At 39.7% G+C, this 19,264-nt stretch overlaps 1 protein-coding gene across 3 annotated transcripts in view; it reads left to right on the plus strand.

Moving 5' to 3' along the window:
* The window catches only part of LOC6602028 (twitchin), a 48,031-nt gene that overhangs the window by 12,745 nt on the left and 16,022 nt on the right, over positions 1–19,264 (plus strand). Inside the window, exons 21-36 of one of the 3 annotated variants that reach the window (XM_026990975.1) lie at positions 724–897; positions 1,944–1,979; positions 3,660–3,692; positions 5,983–6,130; positions 6,294–6,667; positions 8,583–8,708; positions 8,829–9,528; positions 9,610–9,963; positions 10,147–11,856; positions 12,662–13,561; positions 13,647–14,410; positions 14,522–14,657; positions 14,836–15,726; positions 15,839–18,511; positions 18,613–18,894; positions 18,954–19,253. In XM_026990975.1, the coding sequence (XP_026846776.1) occupies positions 724–897; positions 1,944–1,979; positions 3,660–3,692; positions 5,983–6,130; positions 6,294–6,667; positions 8,583–8,708; positions 8,829–9,528; positions 9,610–9,963; positions 10,147–11,856; positions 12,662–13,561; positions 13,647–14,410; positions 14,522–14,657; positions 14,836–15,726; positions 15,839–18,511; positions 18,613–18,894; positions 18,954–19,253 (9,601 nt within the window). Of the gene's footprint in view, positions 1–723; positions 898–1,943; positions 1,980–3,260; positions 3,281–3,659; positions 3,693–4,501; positions 4,544–5,982; positions 6,131–6,293; positions 6,668–8,582; positions 8,709–8,828; positions 9,529–9,609; positions 9,964–10,146; positions 11,857–12,661; positions 13,562–13,646; positions 14,411–14,521; positions 14,658–14,835; positions 15,727–15,838; positions 18,512–18,612; positions 18,895–18,953; positions 19,254–19,264 lie in introns of those variants that run through there. The other 2 variants (XM_026990977.1, XM_026990976.1) reach the window with 2 other exon arrangements.

A 19,264-nucleotide genomic window follows, 5' to 3' on the forward strand; every position in this document is an offset into this window, starting at 1 on the left:
GATTCGTAATTGAGTCTAGTTAAGAATTAATGTGTTCATTGCTTGTACATGTGAATATGTATACATACTCTTAATAAAAAAGCAAAGTATTAGAGTTAAATATTCGCCGAACGGCTATGCTAAGCGTTGTGTTCCGTTGAATATCACTAGGCAAGTTGGTTTAATAGGAATGTTTCTGAAAATATCAACATATTTTTATAATAAATATATATGTACGTAGGTAGTATATTATGTTATTATGTATAAATATATCTTATATTTATATATTTAATGTGTTGAAAAATCTTTTGTCAAAATTGTCTGTTCGATGTCTGTCTCCGCTTGACGCTCTTGCCAAACGGTTGAAAAATTGGAAATTATCACGCTTTTATTTTTGAGTGATTCAAAAAAGTGCAAACAGAAAACAAGCTTAACTCACAATGTACTACTAACTACTAACTACTAACTACTACTGGTTGGAATCTGTGATAAAATTCTTTTATTTCTAAAGAATTCCTCGAAAGCAATTTAAAATGGCATCCTTCAACTTTACAATAACTGCGGTAAACTAATAATTACTCCAACCCACCAGCGAGTTCCGAAAAATCTGCTAACCATTTCCACCAATTATTATAATAAAGACTATACTATCTAGGCAAATGATTTACATAAATTTGTAGAATGTGTAGATCGAGTAACAAAAACCACGTTTTTCCATATTTATTTATATATTTTTTGAAATAGGAGGAAAGGCCAAAGGTGCCCAAAATGCAGCCGCCAGCACCTGGAGATCCACCAAAGATCGAGGTGATACGGGAGAAGCGTCCATCCTTAGCACCAGAGCCACCAAGTCGACGCGGCTCTCTTATCCCTCCAGCCGATACGGGTCGCCGACCATCACTAATTATCAATGATGAGGTAAATTTGCCATTTATATCTAAATGTGATAACAAACGTATACATATACATATACATTTACAATTATCACCTTTCACTATGCTATTTACATAAGACAACGATAATCTTGTCGTATCGATACGTTAGGTATTTCAATGCTACTCGTAGGCACATATAATTGTGCAAGTAACCTGAGAAACAAATAAATGTCAATCTAAATTAATTCACTCCAATTAAATACATCTTGGGCCTGACTACACACATATGTGCATATGTAAATTGAATACATACATATGTAGGGCCTATTTTTCAGTTTGCTTGAATAGTCAGTTTTTTTTTAGCTGCTGTATATACGCTAAATAAGTTTCATCAGAAATTTATAATACCCGTACGCTTGTCAAATCAACATGAATTCCACTTTTAGCGTGCTAGAATTGCATTAATTTCGCATCTCAGTCGTTTAAAGGGAAACGGCTAGTCTTAAACTATGCTGTGTGTAAAATTCCATTTTGATGGTTAACCAGTCTAGGTTTCTGTGATGGAGGGACACTGAATTAGTGCCTGAGAGCTTCCAATTTTTTTATAATTCTATGTGTATTTATGTACGTATGGAGCTTTAGTTATTAAGAGTACAGATGCATATATGTATTATGCTCGTAAAAAATAAAAAATATGTATGGTATGCTTATGTGTACTCGTAAATTGCTTTCTCGATTAACTGTTCTTAACTTTGTGGACTTTGTTAACGCCTTACGAATAGTATTTAGTGATAAATTGAAAGTAGCTAATTTATATATGTATTTCCTGTGTTCCCTTCTATGTATCTATGCAAATTGTCCTCAAAACTAAACAACATTCAATCCAATCAATGAACCTATAAACCAAAACACTCCATTAAATAACAAACCAACAAAACAATGTTCTTCAACAATATCAACAACAAACAAACAAAACAATCTTCCAACGCATACCCTTTGCATTCAACAACAACACTCGTACACACTTACTACACTGCCAATCCCCCCTCAACTCAACTCAACACAATCAACAAACACCAACAACCATAGAAGAAACTCCGGCCGGGAGAAGTATTGGACGCACGGGTAAGAAACCTCCGACATTTTTCTCAATTTCTTAACACAATAAGCAATGCGAGCTCTAGCCAAGTGATTAGTTCTTTTAAGAATTCTAAAGTATTTTTTTGGGAAAATCTGGTACTCGTACCTTTGATCACGTCAAAATCATTATTTATTTCTGGTTATTGGCAAAAAACGCATCCGAACAAATACGAAATGTATGTATGACCCAATTGCGGAAGTCAATTAAAATTTCATATGAGGTGCTTTCGGGGTAATTGGGTATTGGACTATTACAGCGTAATCTGAGTCGACCCTTAAAAATTAAACTGACGTGGCGATTCTCGCACGATCCGCATGGCCAAGAGAATGTAAAGTTTTCAAATCAGTTCAGTATCAGTATCTTACCAAAAAACAAAATCAAACGAAATAAATTACGAAGTTCTTAACTGTTTTTAATTCCAAATTCTGCGGAAAATACGTATGTTCAAACGATGAAACTAAAATTTCCGCCTTGGCCATGAAGCATTCTCTCTACATATTTATTGTATGTATGCACATATGGATGTGTATATGTATTCTATATTCGTTTTCATATTATATTAATACTGTTTTGATATTCTGTGCCTACCTAAACAGGGTGGCCTTCCAACACGTCTAATTATATCGTGTCGTATTCTCCCTCGCTGTAGTTCTAAGCAATAAAAAATTTTTAAAAAAGACCCAAACGAATAAACTTGCATAGTCTAAAAATAGAACATATTTTTCGTCCCTAGATATAGCAAACATATGTATCCTCCTATTTATATAGTACAGTGAAGTTACAACAAAAGGTAGCCAACAAGAACAAATATCAAAGCAATGGCTTTTGAAAATGTTTAAAAGCAACGAGTATGTAGCCCTTCCTTTGCGCGTAGCCCTATTATCATTTGAGATCGGCTAGGCTAGTGTGAGTGGCTTATGTTGGATGCTCGAGTGGCCACTGTGTCAGCCGATGAGTACATAAACTACGCGTATGTATATATTAAAATTCTTGCCAATATGAATTATGTATATATTCTCATATTTATATGCATATTTATGTGCAAGAGGCACTCATATTTTCGTGTAGATGAGCTAGCTGTTTCCATTTAACGATGCAGCCTCAAAGCTACTATGTGGCTATGAATATACGTATATCCTACAGTTCAGATTCATAACGGTATATGCAATTGAAGAATATTGTTCAATTAATAGTGTCGCGTGTGAAAAGACAGCTTCTAGATCCAGCATTTCTAAATCTGATTCATCCAAGTTCGTTTGAAATTATGGATTGATAAGTATTTAAGGTGCAATTACATTTTTTTTTGGCATTCTAGTATTTTTTAGATTTCTTTATAGACTTCTAATTTAAAGAATAGATATGTTTACTACATATGTATTTAAGAGATGTACAGATGTAAGGGGTAGAGTGGGGAGCTAAAAGGGACCTAAATGCCGTCTACTACTATAACGGGTATAAAGAATCCTGAGACATCCTTAATACTATCCATAACCCCACTGATTTTTAAAACTCAGTCCTGCACATAAGTACTGGTACATTACATATTAACATACATAAATACACACTCGTACCAGCCCAGTCGAATCGATTCAATGAAATGATGTAGTATGTACATATGTTGTTTAGCAATATAATACAATTCAAACATACTCGTAATATTACAGTTGTTGAGGCCAGGCGAGGTCGGTGAAGGACAGGTGAGAGTTAGCTGCGTTTTATTTTTCCATAAGTAGTCTTGGTCGCATTCCTTGTTAACATTTGGTGAACTGCCATTGCCATCCACCTCGACACACACACACACTTTATAACAAAGAAACTTACATAAAACCACACACACACACAGCGTAGTTTTTGTTAAAAATTCACTGGATACTCAAATAAAGTTACTTCAATTCCATGAGTTCCAAACAAACATACATACATACTATTTTATGTCGGCTGTCCATGCTCACACCACACCCACAACCTAAACCTGTACGAACAGCTGTGTGCAGTGGAAACTTCGAGTACTTGCTACCATTAAGTATTGCTCAGAAGCTCAGTCGATACTAAGTTCAGGTCCTACTTAGTACAAATTTTAAAACCGACATCTGTTGTCCAAATAACTAATAGCACCCACCATGGTATTAACAGTAGTCGTTGAACTTTTTAATGCTGATCGGATTAAGTATGAACCTGGATTCCGTGTCGTGTTTGGAAGCAGAGTTTAGTGCATGTTCCATTTCTTATTCAATTAATGCGTTTTAAGTATTGTAAGTCTACTGTAAGTCGGCACAACAAGTCTTGGTTTTCAAAGTAAAAGAATGACTTCGTAAATTCTTGTTACGTCTCGGCATTGTTGTATGTACAGAAAGATAATAAAGTAATTAATAGAACCTCGAAAAATGGTGAAAGAACAATGCGGATAAGTATGAGCAGTGAAATATTTAGCAACAATCAAATTTTATAATTTTTTGTAATGTCTTTAACTTTAATTTAACACATTTATTTTTCTTGATCATGTTAGCAAAAGCAACAGCGACCTGGAGAAATGGGGGACACGAAACAGGTCTTAAAATTGTGGTCAAATGATCACACATACATATATTCTTTTATTGTCTGTTCGCTTGCTTTTCGTTGGCCACTGACATGAATGAAAGTTTACTATTTTATACATATCTGTACTTAGAAGGACGTATGTAACATTCCGTACTCAAACTTTGTAAATACCCATAGTTTTTTTTATTTCAAGCACAATCCCGACTAAGTGTATAAATATAAAGAGAGTGGGAAAAGAGTGAATAGAGATAGTCTCCTTATGTTTGCAACATTCGCAAACGACACTGCACTCTGAAAATTCCATTGGAATGTGGTCATGGGCGTGAGCTGTTGACGCACCACGAATGTAATCCTAAACGTTAATTTGATGTACTGTACATACTTTTAGAATATATTACTTAGAAAGAACTTTACCAGTATCAATATAGGGAACATCAGTTGGAAGCTCAGCATTATTACCCCTCTACAGACACTGTACCTGTACATATCCATGAAATCATTGAGAAAATAAATATTTGTATTTGTATAGCACCAACGAGTATATTAGAATTTGGTGGATATGGTTAAAGGTATGGCCAGCTTGCCAATCTTCCATCCGTGTTGAAATAATGCTTCCCTGTTCAACTGTCGGATCGCACCTCACACATCTGGAAAAAATATTAATTTTACTAAATTTTTTTTTTTTCTTTATGTCAACAAAGTAAAGTGTAGAAAATATATAGATACATATGTATGTATGTAGCTAAAAGAGTAGGGGGGGCTAATCTTGTGCGTGTAAATGTTCAAACTTAAGATACGTATATCTAATCTACAAATGTCATTAATACCAGTTATTTAGATAATGATAATCAAAATTATATAATATTTTTGCAATTACGTTACAAGTTAGAATTAAAAATTATTTTTTTTAATATTTATATATTTGAAAAGCTTCAAATCAGTGCAAGCAGCAAGTTATTCCATTTTCATTTACCATGTACATATGTATGTACGTATTTAACCAGAATTCAAGTTTCATTCCTTGTTAAAGTAGAATCATTTCATATGTATTTCGAGTTTCATTCCTTGTTAAAGTAGAATCATTTCATATGTATTTCGAGTTTCATTCCTTGTTAAAGTAGAATCATTTCATATGTATTTTGTAGAATGATTGTAGTTATAGATTAATGTTACTTTGCAGTTGGTTTACCCATCCTTACCCCGTCCCGCAGTATGCATTTTGATTTTGAATTTATGTACATAATTATAATCGGAACTTTGAAAACAGAAATTACATACATTACACGTATTATATTTCATGTTATGGACAATTTAAAGTTGGATGTCTTGAATGTTATCCAGATTTCTATCTAATATCGCCAAATTGTGAAATTAATAACAGACTCTCTTATTTATATGTATGTTTTTGTCTACTGTCCAAATGTTTTACTAAATGTTTGTGGCTAACAGCGGAGACGACCCTCGATCGATGTTCGCCGTCCCAGCGTCCAAGATCTAGAAGATCTTATTAACAAGCCATCCACACCACTACGCGATGTCGGCGATGGCGGTCCCCCCTCTATTGTTGATGTCCAAGAGTCATACTCAGTGGTGGAAGGTATGTACTATATTTCATATCTATGTACATATGTATATAGCTGTCGTTTGAGCAGAATTTTAAAAATCAACATTCTACCTTTCGTGTCTTGTGTATTATGTATTCAAATAATTAAGTCTGACTAACATATGTATCTGTTTATTTCGTGTTCTTTGTCTTATAGACTCGACAGCTTACCTTACGGTTGGCGTCGAGGGCAGTCCGGCACCCACATTCAAATTTTACAAAGGTGTTACGGAAATCCTTGAGGGCGGTCGGTATAAGTTCCTCACGGATGGGCAAACAAACACAATCACTTTGTGTATGCGTAAGTGCAAGCCCAACGATGAGAGCAAATATAAGGTTGTGGTGTCCAATATTCATGGAGAGGATTCGGCCGAGATGCAGTTATATGTGTCTGATTCAAGTGGTATGGATTTCCGTGCCATGCTCAAAAAACGTCGTTATCAAAAATGGGACAAAGAAGAACAGGACCCCAATTGGGGTGATCTCAAAGAGACCGAAAAACCATTACCGGCCCTTAAAAAAGTTGAAAGGGTAAGGAGCGATCGGATTGCATAAATACGTGCATTCTATATGTGTGTATCATATATGATACCAATCAATGCAAATTACTGACGATGCTGAGATGAATTTCATTCTGAGTTGGCACCTTGATTATAACTACATATGTTAAAGTCTTTCGAAACATGAAGTGTTTTCAAAGAATTTCTTTATACTCGTTTTAAATAAAACGAACTCAATCATTGTGCCAACTCGGAGTCTAACCAATCGTTTGCTCTAGCTTGAGTTGAATTTACTAAACCCCAGTCAAACGAAGATACACATCAATTTGCTTTAGCGCTCAATCACATAGTCATAGTATTTACCGAATAGTGAACAAAAATTGCATTGCAAAAGTAGCATTCTTCAGTGAAAATTTTCATACGTAGTATGTACATATGCACCATTTCAAGGGAATAAGATCTTGTATATGTGATATATACATTTGAAAAACTCAGGGAACTTTAATAAGACATAGATAGATTTGATTATATGCATATATTACTATCTGATTATTATAACTGCAATATAGGGGCCATCATCACGTAGGCCATCTTTAGCTGAATTGATCCCCGATTGGCCGACGCTGCATCCGTTTCGACGAGAGGAGGTGCGCTCTGTCACTATTCTAGTTTTAATACTCAAAATGAATTATTATTGTGATTATAATTACTTGTATTACCTAACGTTGCAGAGGTGAGACAACAAATGTTGCTTTTTGAAGCCTCTTTTTGGAGCGTAATCCGTTCTACAAATCAACGCATTTCCCTACATATATGGAATATATGTATATGTACATATACTTGTAAATGTGAATTTTGTTTTATTTTTACCGACATGAATGGTAGAACAGTACGGCCTCCCGTAACGCGGCTGTGGCAAGTTTTTTGCTAAAGCCAATAGCTAACATTTTTTTTAGATATACGAGTTTTCCAATATAATTTGATGTTTTCGGCATTCAGCCATTTGTATTTTGCTTCGCTGGATATGTATTCTGGCTGGCTATTCTATTTCGTCTAACAGCTTCCACATTAAGTATATCAACTTCGCACATACGCATCTTTACTGCTTATTTTTTGGAAATATTCTACTTACTTGCATACATATTATAATAAGACCAAAACAATTGACAGATCGACCAATCTAACTAAAAATTCGATATACGATAAGTATCAACAAAAAATTCACACTAAGCATACTTGGTACAAAACATTTTTCAGAAGTGAGAAAATGTTCAACAATTTTACCAAGTACACTATCCCAATTAAATATAAATTGTGCTTATATATTACATCCAATCGATAGGTACTATGTACTCTGCCTAATATTTTTTTTGAACATAATTTTTAAATTTGGCTAAAATCTAGTATTATATAACCAATATTTAGATTTTTGAATATATGAATATAATATATCATAACGCTGGAGAGCTAGGGCTTTTTATTCTGTGTTTTTAGAACCTATTGATTGGGCAGTGTAGTATACTTGGGCAGTGTTGCTATTGTTGCATGGAATACAATACGCAATATCATATTACTGAAATAGCTAATCATATGCTTATGCTCTTATGACTGATAAAACAGAAATATTTTTTGTTTTTTGAGCATTTGATTAAGCGTAAGCATGAATTGGATATAAGCTAACAAATCAAAATAATGTTATACACACATAATACATATGATGTGTGTAATGTGCGATTGACTCGTTTGATTCGATGACAGTTTTTTGACGGTGAGGGGGAGTCTATAGTACATACACACATGCATATGTACGTACGTTGTGTGTTTACATTATTTGTATTAATCCAATGAACACAATGGAACACTAAAGAGCGCTTAGTAATCGTATATCCAATTTACAAAACTTTACCCATTTTTGACAACACAAACCTCGCGATGTATGAGCACAGAAGGTGGAGTCGTTCCTTAGTCCATTGATTGACCAGTTTGCAAAGGAGGGAAAGGATAAAAAGGTTGTGTTTGAGGCCAGGTTCAGCAAACCAAACTGCAAGCCAAAGTGGCTATTCCGCAAGGATGTAAGTATGACAGCTGGACTGGACCGTGCTTATCCAAGTCCCAGCTGGAACATTTCAATGAAAACTTCAATAAATTGTATGCAATCAAATCAAACCAAATTTTTCCCCCCCAAATTGTAGGAGGTTTTTACGGGCAGCAAATTTAAATTCAAGCAGGAAAATGATACATATCAGTTGATAATTACGCAACCAAAAGTGGAAGATACTGGAAAGTACACCATCGAAATTGGCGGTGTTTCAAGCACGGCTTTCTTGAATGTCGAAGAAGCAGATCCTACATATACATTTACGAAGCCACTCAAAAAGAAACTGGAGGGCTTCACACAGCATGAAACTACATTAGAGTGTTCTGTCAGCAGCAGTATGGCAAATGTACATTGGTACAAGGATAATACAAAGATCGAGTCGGATGATCCTCGCTTCCTGATATCTAAAGACATAAATGGCAACCTTAAGCTTATCATTAAAGACTCGCTACTGGAGGACTCTGGCCACTACCGATGCCAACTGGACAAACAACCCGATAAGACTGAGTGTACTCTGAAAGTCGTTGAGTACCCATACAAGTTCGTCAAGGTTTTGAAATCTCAGCAGTGCATCGAGAAGGATACCGTGACACTCGCCTGTGAAATCGATGATGCTCAAGGGGATGTCCAATGGTTCCGCAACGATGAGGAAATAAAGCCCGACAAGCGTATACAAATTGTAAAGGAAGGTCGGAAGCGTAAGTTGGTCATCAAGGATTGTAAAGTTACTGATGCCGGCCAATTCAAATGTACTACGAATGCGGACAAGACCGAGGCGGAAATAATTATTAATTGTAAGTGCATAATTGTTGCTGAAAATGATTATATATATATTTGTATTTTAATTATTGTTGTTTTGCCGTTTTCTATTTAAGACCAAAATCGTTTCAATAAGAAACTTAAAGACACAGATGCCGTAGAACGAGAGAAGCTAGTGCTGGATGTCGAACTGCAGGACCAGACAGCGCCTTGTGATTGGAAATTCAATGGGGAACCAATTGTACCCAATGAACGTATTGAGATCAAAAATTTAGGTGGCGGAAAGCATCAGCTCATTTTTAATGGCCTAGACCTGTCTGATGAGGGCGAAATCACATGCGAATCTGGGCAACTCAGCTCAAAGTGCAAGCTTTCGGTGCGAAAGGGAGAAAGTAGACCGAACATTGATTGCCCTGATGAGTTTGCCGGACCTATTAGTTCACCTGTAGTGGTAGAAGTACCATTCAAAGGTAGGTCGGAATTTCCCCTTCTAATATGTATGTAAATATATGTACACATATTAACTTGCATACACTATATCATAGCGACTTTAAGGGGCCTCCTTACTCCTTACTTTTTTAAAGCTACAATTAAAAAACACATTTTTCAAGTCATTCTGTTTTCCAACTCCACCCCCCTCCCACCCAATGTAGTTAGCGGTACAAAACAATCCCCAGTTGAGGCAAAATTATTTAAGGACGGCAAGCCCTTGCCTGTAAAGGATGTGGAAGTCGCCGTGACCGATGACAAAGTCACGTTCAAAATAAAGAAGCCTTCCAGAGATTTATCAGGGCCGTATCAAATTAAAATTTCTAATGGTCAAGGTGAAGATACAAAGGATGTACACATTATCTGCCAGGACGTTCCACAGCCACCGCTGAATGTCGATGTTACAGATGTGTATCAGACATCGTGTGTTGTAAACTTCTCACCACCTGAAGATGATGGAGGCACTCCAATATCTAAATATGTGATCGAAAGGCAGGACTTGAGTAAGAAGCAAGGTTGGGAGCCTGTCGCTGAAGTGTCACCTGGTGAACCGTGTAAAAAGAAAATCGATGACTTAGTGCCAAAGAAGCAGTACAGATTCCGTATTCGTGCTATAAACAAGATTGGCCCATCAGATCCAGCCACATTTAAAAACACAATACTCGCTAAAGATCCATGGGATGAGCCTGGAAAACCCAATGCGGTTGATCTTACCGACTGGGATAAGGATCATGCTGATCTCAAATGGGAAGCACCAGATAGTGATGGTGGTGATCCCATCACTGCGTACATTGTCGAGTATAAGGAAAAATTCTCAAACGATTGGGTTGCCGGCAAAGAGGTAGACGGCGATGCAAGAATTGCAACAGTGGATGGCCTCAAGGAGGGTCAACAGTACGAATTCCGAGTCCGTGCTGTTAATCGGGCAGGTCCTGGTGAGCCTAGCGACAAGACTAAATCCATAATTGCCAAGTGCCGTTTCGTTAAGCCGTTTCTTGTGGGTGATGGTCTTAAGAATATTACTGTTAAGAAAGGGCAAACCGTTCGCTTTGACGTTAAGTACGATGGTGAGCCGGAACCAACAGCAACTTGGCTAAAGGAAACTGAAAACCTCAAGTTCGATAATCGAATTTGTCTTGAGCAGCTGGAGAGAAATTCCTCAATAACCATTAAGAAATCCGTCCGCAAGGACACAGGAAAATATAAGCTGGTGCTCACAAACAGCTCTGGCACTATTGAGTCCGAGGCCCAAGTTGTAGTTCTAGACCGGCCATTGGCTCCGGGTGGTCCTTTCGAGCCAGATGAGGTTAGGGCTAACCATATCAAAATGAAATGGAAGCGTCCACAAGACGACGGTGGCTGCGAAATAACGGGTTATGCCTTAGAACGGATGGACGAAGAGACAGGACGTTGGATACCTGCGGGCGAAGTGGGTCCAGATGAGACCTCTTTTGATTTCAAGGGACTAACTCCCAACAAGAAATATAAATTCCGCGTTAAAGCCATTAATAAAGAAGGCGAATCAGAGCCGCTCGAGACAACGGACGCTATCGTGGCCAAGAATCCCTACGATCCCCCAAGTCCACCCAGTCAGCCAGTTATCGATGACTACGACAACAAGAGTGTATTGCTTAAATGGAAGCGACCACCATCAGATGGTGGCCGACCCATTACTCACTATGTCATCGAAATCAAAGACAAGTTCTCACCAACTTGGAGCGAGGTAGCGAAAACAGAGGACCCCACTCCGGAATGCCAGGTGGAGGGCCTCAAGGAAAAAATGGTCTATCAGTTCAGAGTACGTGCAGTTAATAAGGCTGGTCCATCCGAGCCATCGCAGCCAACTGACAATCACCTTTGCAAACACAGAAACCGTAAGTCATGCGAAAGTCCATGTCCATTCTATCTAATCTTACTTTATTTTCTTAAAGCACATTCTGTTATTCTAGCTTTGGCTTAACATTTAGCATACATTTAGCAAGCAGAAACATATTTTATATGCCTCTAATGAACTTATTTTGCTTTCAGTTCAAACCATTAAATATCATACCCATTTTAACCATTATCATCTTAATTCGCTTTTATTTTTTTTTTTTGCTTTTGCCCAATATTATTTCGAAATGCTAAAATAATAGTGCGAAAATTAGACAAATTAATTAAAAATAATAATAAAAGAAACTATACAGTCTAGTCTAGTCTATGTTTGACCACATACATATGTATGCGATGTACAAGCATACATAGTATACATATCAATCAACGGTATCAACGCTGAAATAAAGAATATGTTATAGCATAGCGAACCAATGCAAAATATACTTTTGGAACAGTCGTCACCCAGACTGGGGAGAGAGGACGCACGCTGATTGCATGTTAGTAACAGCTAATAATTTCCAATTATACATTTTCCCAAAGGTAATCTACTGGAAACTACAAAGGAATAAAAGAACATATTATTAAGTATTATTTTTGCTTATTGTGTTTTTATGCTCATATGCATATGTGACACGCTGATCATAGTAATCATAATAATTCACAGCAAAATGCACCAGCTTTGCCTACTGACAACGCTTCTATTGCGTAGTATGTACACATGTATGTAGTTGTGCATCCCTCCAATGTTTTACAGTGGAACTTAAATTAACTCTTGTTGTGAACTTATCTCCATTCAATTTATAGTCAAACCAAAGATTGATAGATCTACGTTTAAACGCGTAACTATCAAAAGTGGTCGCACCCACAAATGGTCAGTGGACGTCATTGGGGAGCCAGTACCCGAACTGCATTGGAGCTGGAGAGACGATATCCCACTGACTAATGGGGATCGGATCAAGATCGAAAATATCGACTATCACACCGATTTTGTCATCAGTAATGCCCTGCGCAAGGACAGTGGTTTCTACACTCTGAAAGCAGAAAATCGTAATGGCGTGGACCGCGAGACCGTGGAATTGGTTGTGCTAGGAAAGCCCAGCTCTCCGAAAGGACCTCTTGCCGTTAGTGACGTAACAGCAACGGGCTGCACATTGCAATGGAAAAAACCCGAAGACGATGGGGGAGTTCCTATCAAGGAGTACGTGGTTGAGAAAATGGACACAGCTACGGGCAAATGGGTGCGAGTTGGGCGGTCACCAGGTGAAAAAGAGCCGCCTAGCTTCGATGTGACTGGGCTGAATCCCGGATCAGAGTATATGTTCCGCGTTTCTGCTGTCAACGAAGAAGGTGAGTCCGAGCCGTTGACTACTTTGGTCGGCGTCGTGGCAAAAGATCCCTTCGATGAGCCCAACAAGCCGGGCACTCCCGAGGTTACCGATTATGATAATCAAAGTGTAAGCTTAAAATGGACTCCGCCTAACAATGATGGAGGTGCCCCAATCCAGAAATATATCATTGAAAAGAAAGACAAAAATAAACCCGAGTGGGAAAAGGCTTTGGAAATACCAGGTGACCAATTGGAAGCTACAGTCGCTGGTCTTCAGGAATATGGAGAATATCAGTTCCGTATTGTGGCCGTTAACAAAGCCGGACCGTCGCCCCCATCAGATGCAAGTGTACCTCAGATTGTGAAGTATAAAAAATGTAAGTCAATAGACTGTGGCTCCATTAAAACAAATTTAAATTCTGCTATTTCAATTATTCACGGCTTTTTTGTTCCTTCCTACAGTGAAACCGCGCATTGATCGAACAAACCTGAAGCCACTGTTGGTTCGCGCGGGTAAACCCATCAAGTATGATGTTAATGTTCGTGGTGAACCTGCGCCAACAATAACATGGTATCAAAATGATACCGAGCTCAAGCCAACGGAACTACCAAGCAATAGTGAAATTAAAAACATACCTTACAATACAAAAATTTCAATTATTGACACAGTCAGAAAGCATACAGGCATCTATAAAATCCGTGCCGTTAATGAGCATGGCGAGGATGAAGCCACAGTTGAAGTAAATATCCTTGGCCCGCCGGGTAAGCCAAAGGGACCATTGGATGTGAAGGACGTTACTAAAGACAGTTGCAAGCTCAAATGGAAGAAACCTGAGGATGATGGTGGCAAGCCCATCACGGCTTACCAAGTGGAAAAGTTCGATAAAAATCAAGGCCGTTGGGTACCTGTGGGTCGAACCTCTGGCAATGATACCGAACTTGATGTCAAGGGTCTTCAAGAAGGTCATGAATATCAGTTTCGGGTTAAGGCCATTAATGAGGAAGGGGAATCGGATCCCCTGGAGACCGATGGCAGCATTATAGCAAAGAATCCATATGATGCTGCCAGCAAGCCAGGTACACCCAAAATTGATGACTATAATGAGCATATGGTCAAGTTGAAGTGGGAGGCCCCTAAAGATGATGGTGGTGCTCCGATTGTTGGTTACGTTATCGAAAAGAAAGATAAGTTCTCACCCATTTGGGATGAAGTACTCACAACCAATGTAAGTAATGATATAGACGCAAAATTTGTCATAACCAGAATAGTATACTCGTATAAAGCTAATTATAATTTATACCATTCTAACGATTTCGTAAAATATGCATTCTTTAAGACACCTGCACCTGAAGCAACCGTCGATGGCCTCACTGAAGGCAATGTGTATCAATTCCGTGTTCGCGCAATAAACAAAGCTGGTCCCAGTGAGCCCAGCGATGCAACAGAACCACATTTGGCCAAGCCAAGGAATCGTAAGACTGTTTTTTGCGCGAGTAAAAATGGAAAACTAACTCTGTTCCACAGCTTTAAAATATCTCTGAACTGCGCTAATGTTAAGCCAAAGGCACAAACAGATTTATTCATTTGATAATGCATTCCCAGACCTTTTGATTTTCAATTGACTCATATTTATTCATTTATAATTTCTAGTTAAGCCATCTATTAACCGCGAGAAAATGAAGCCCATCAAAGTTCGAGCTGGCCAAACAGTTAAGTTCGATGTGGACGTCAAGGGAGAGCCAGCACCTACTCTAACATGGATTTTCAAAGAAAAGGATTTAACTGCCAGCGGTCAAGTACGGTTGGATAACGAAGACTATAATACTAAACTAACATTGTTGGATACATCTCGAAAAGAGAGCGGCATGTACAAGCTACGTGCTGAAAACATAAACGGCCTGGACGAAGCTGAGGTAGAGGTAATAATCATTGACAAGCCCTCTAAGCCCGAAGGTCCGTTGGAGGTCTCAGATATTCACAAGGAAGGCTGCAAACTTAAATGGAAGAAGCCCAAGGATGACGGAGGCGTACCCATTACAGGCTATGTAGTAGAAAAGATGGATACCGCAACAGGCAAATGGGTGCCAGCAGGATCGGTAGATCCTGAAAAGACAGATATTGATGTAAAGGGCTTGGATCCAAACCACCGATACCAGTTCAGAGTGAAGGCAGTAAATGAAGAGGGCGAATCTGAACCCCTTGAAACTGACTCGGCTATCACTGCCAAAAATCCGTATGATGTATCAGCTCCACCTGGACTACCGGAGCTCGAGGACTGGGATGAGCATCATGTTAAACTGAAATGGGAGCGACCAATTCGAGATGGCGGCTCTCCCATTACTGGGTATATAGTGGAAGTTATGGACAAAGACTCTGGAGAGTTTGTTAAAGCTCTTGAAACAGATGGTCCGATTTGCAAAGGCGTCGTTAAGAAATTGGAGGAGGGACAACAATATAAATTCCGCGTTCGTGCCGTTAACAAGGCCGGCCCATCTGATCCATCCGAGCAAACCAATTGGCACACAGCCAAACCTCGATTTTGTAAGTTTTTGCAGTCTCTGAATATTTCTATACGTATACCATGTATAAAAGCCTATCTCTTATTCTCTATAATTATTCTATATAATTCTCTAATCTCTTATTCTCTATACAGTGAAACCCCACATTGACCGCACAAATCTTTCACCTGTAATTGTGAAAGCTGGCCTATCAATCAGCTTGGACATCAACATAAGGGGTGAGCCCGCACCGAAGGTGGAGTGGCTCTTCAATGGAGCTCCTTTAGTCAGCGACGAGGAGGGCATCAAAATTGATAACATTGACTACAACACCAAGTTCTTTGTAATGCGCGCCAAGCGACCACAAAGCGGAAAATACACAATTAAAGCTGCAAACGAAGTCGGTGAGGATGAAGCTGAATTGGAAGTGACAGTGTTGGGTAAGCCAGGAAAGCCGAAGGGTCCCTTGCAAGTCAATGATATAACCAAACATAGTTGCAAGCTCAAATGGGAAAAGCCGGAAGATGACGGCGGTGCGCCAATTGACTATTATGAAATAGAAAAACTCGATCCGCATACTGGCCAGTGGCTTCCATGCGGAAAGAGTACAGAGCCCGAGGCGAAGGTGATTGGTCTTCATGAGGGAAAACCATATAAGTTCCGCGTAAGGGCTGTCAATAAGGAGGGAGAGTCAGAGGATTTGGAAACGGAAAAGCCAATTATTGCAAAGAATCCGTTTGACGAGCCAGACAAGCCTGGCAGGCCAGAGCCTACTAACTGGGACAAAGATTTTGTGGACTTGGCCTGGGACGCGCCCAAGAGCGACGGCGGCGCTCCAATTCAGAAATATATCATTCAAATGCGTGATAAATCGGGACGGGCCTGGGTGGATGCCGGCACAGTTCCTGGTGACAAGACAAAGGGTACCGTTACCGGGGTCGAAGAGGGCCATGAATACGAGTTTCGTATTGTGGCAGTTAATAGAGCTGGACCTAGCGACCCCAGTGATGTTTCCAAATCTGTGGTGGCCAAGCCGCGCTTCCTGAAGCCTCATATCGATCGAAAGAACCTGCAAAAGAAAATCATGCGCAGTGGACAAATGTTGCATATGGACGCTGCAGTGAAGGCAGAACCCCCCGCAAAAATTACATGGACATACAATGGTGCGGAAATCAAATCTAGCGACACAATCAAAATCGAAAATGAGGAATACAAGACTACTTTTATTATGCCAAAGGTAAGGCGAGCTGATCGAGGAACGTACATCGTGACAGCCAAAAACGATTCAGGCACCGATACAGTTGAAGTGGAGCTGGATGTGCTTTGCAAGCCCAGCAAGCCAAAGGGTCCTTTAGCCGTCTCGGACGTAACTGCCGAAAGCGTTCACCTGAAATGGGATAAGCCTGAAGATGATGGAGGAGAACCCATTGATCATTATGTTGTTGAACGCATGGACACGGAAACAGGTCGATGGGTTCCAGTTCTCACAACCAAATCGCCAGAAGCCGACGTTACAGGTCTGACAGAAGGCAAGGAATACCTTTTCCGCGTCAAAGCTGTCAATAGTGAAGGAGAGTCGGAACCCCTAGTAACTGACACACCGACTACAGCTAAAAATCCATTTGACGCAGCTGACACTCCCGGTAAGCCTCAAATCTCCGACTGGTCTTCCAACCATTGCGATCTTAAGTGGAGGGCCCCTGACGACGATGGTGGAGCCCCAGTTACTGGTTATATTGTAGAAAAGAAGGACAACAACACCGGAAAGTGGCAAAAGGTGCTGGAAACAAATACGCCTGACTGCAAGGCACGCGTTAATGACCTCATTGAAGGCAAAAAATACCAATTTAGAGTTAAAGCCGTCAACAAGGCAGGCCAAAGCAAGCCTTCCGAACCATCAGATCAAATGACCGCAAAGGACCGATTTGCACCACCCAAAATTGATAGAACCAATATTAAGGATATCACCATTAAAGCAGGCCAACACATTCGGTACGACATCAAGGTATCTGGAGAACCACCAGCGACCAAAACCTGGTTCCATAATAAGGCTCGCCTTGAGAACGACGACAGCGACTACAATATTGATATGGAATCATATCGCACCAAGCTGGCTGTGCCATTTGCTAAGAGACTGCATACGGGAAAATATACCATAAAGGCCGATAATGAATCTGGCCACGACGAAGCTTCATTTGAAGTCTCTGTGCTGGACAAGCCGGGTGCCCCAGAGGGGCCACTGCGTGTTACTGATGTGCACAAAGAGGGCTGCAAACTTAAATGGAATGCTCCCCTAGATGATGGTGGTCTGCCAATAGAGCATTACGTTGTGGAAAAAATGGACGTGGAGACTGGACGTTGGATGCCATCTGGTCGCTTCAAGGAGCCATTCGCTGAACTGAATAATTTGGAGCCTGGACATGAATACAAATTCCGGGTGTTAGCTGTAAATACTGAGGGCGAGTCCGAACCGTTAGCTGGGGAGCAATCTATTATTGCGAAAAATCCATTTGATGAGCCGGGCAAGCCCGGTACTCCAGAAGCAGTGGACTGGGATAAGGATCATGTAGATTTGGTATGGCGCCCACCACTCAACGATGGTGGCTCACCCGTCACCAGTTACGTTGTTGAAAAACGCGAAAAAGGCACCGACAAGTGGATCAAAGGAGCTGAGGTTGCTGCTCCAGCTTTCGGGGATGAGTGCAAGGCGACAGTGCCGAACCTAAACGAAAACTGCGAGTATGAGTTCCGAATCAAGGCCGTTAATGCGGCCGGGCCCGGTGAACCATCTGACACTAGCAAGACTATCATTACTAAGCCAAGAAAGTGTAAGTAGTTTCTTATTCTCATTCTTATGCCACTGATTTATTTTATTTTTTATATGTATGGGAAACGTATTCATATGTATACATTTTTTTATATTAAACAGTGGCGCCCAAGATTGACGGTAGAAACATTCGGACTTACAACGTCAAGGCTGGAGAACCAATCTTTTTGGACATTAACGTGTCCGGAGAACCGGCACCCGAGGTTACTTGGACACAGAATAATAAATCTGTACAGTCGACAACATCCAGCCGTATAGAGAATGTACCATACAACACGAAATATATCAATAACAACCCCGAACGAAAGGATACCGGACTCTATAAGATTACTGCTCATAACCTCTATGGCCAGGACCAAGTGGAGTTCCAAATAAATATTATAAGTAAGTTCTTTGAGGGAAACATAAATAAATCAAATAATCTTTGTATTTTTGAAAATTAGGTAAGCCTGGCAAGCCTGAAGGCCCCTTGGAAGTATCAGATATACATAAGGACGGCTGTAAACTAAAATGGAAAAAACCAAAGGACGACGGGGGCGAGCCAATAGAGAGCTATTTGGTTGAAAAGTTCGATCCAGACACGGGCATTTGGCTGCCTGTAGGCAAATCCGATGTACCAGAGTATACAGTCGATGGTCTTGTGCCTGGACACGAATATAAGTTCCGAGTAAAGGCCGTTAACAAGGAGGGAGAATCTGAACCTCTTGAGACTTTGGGTTCGATTATTGCTAAAGATCCATTCAGTAAGTAGTAA

The sequence above is a fragment of the Drosophila persimilis genome, unplaced genomic scaffold, assembly GCF_003286085.1.
Source record: "Drosophila persimilis strain 14011-0111.01,24,50 unplaced genomic scaffold, DperRS2 tig00000652-arrow-arrow-pilon, whole genome shotgun sequence".
NCBI classification, from domain to species: domain Eukaryota; kingdom Metazoa; phylum Arthropoda; class Insecta; order Diptera; family Drosophilidae; genus Drosophila; species Drosophila persimilis.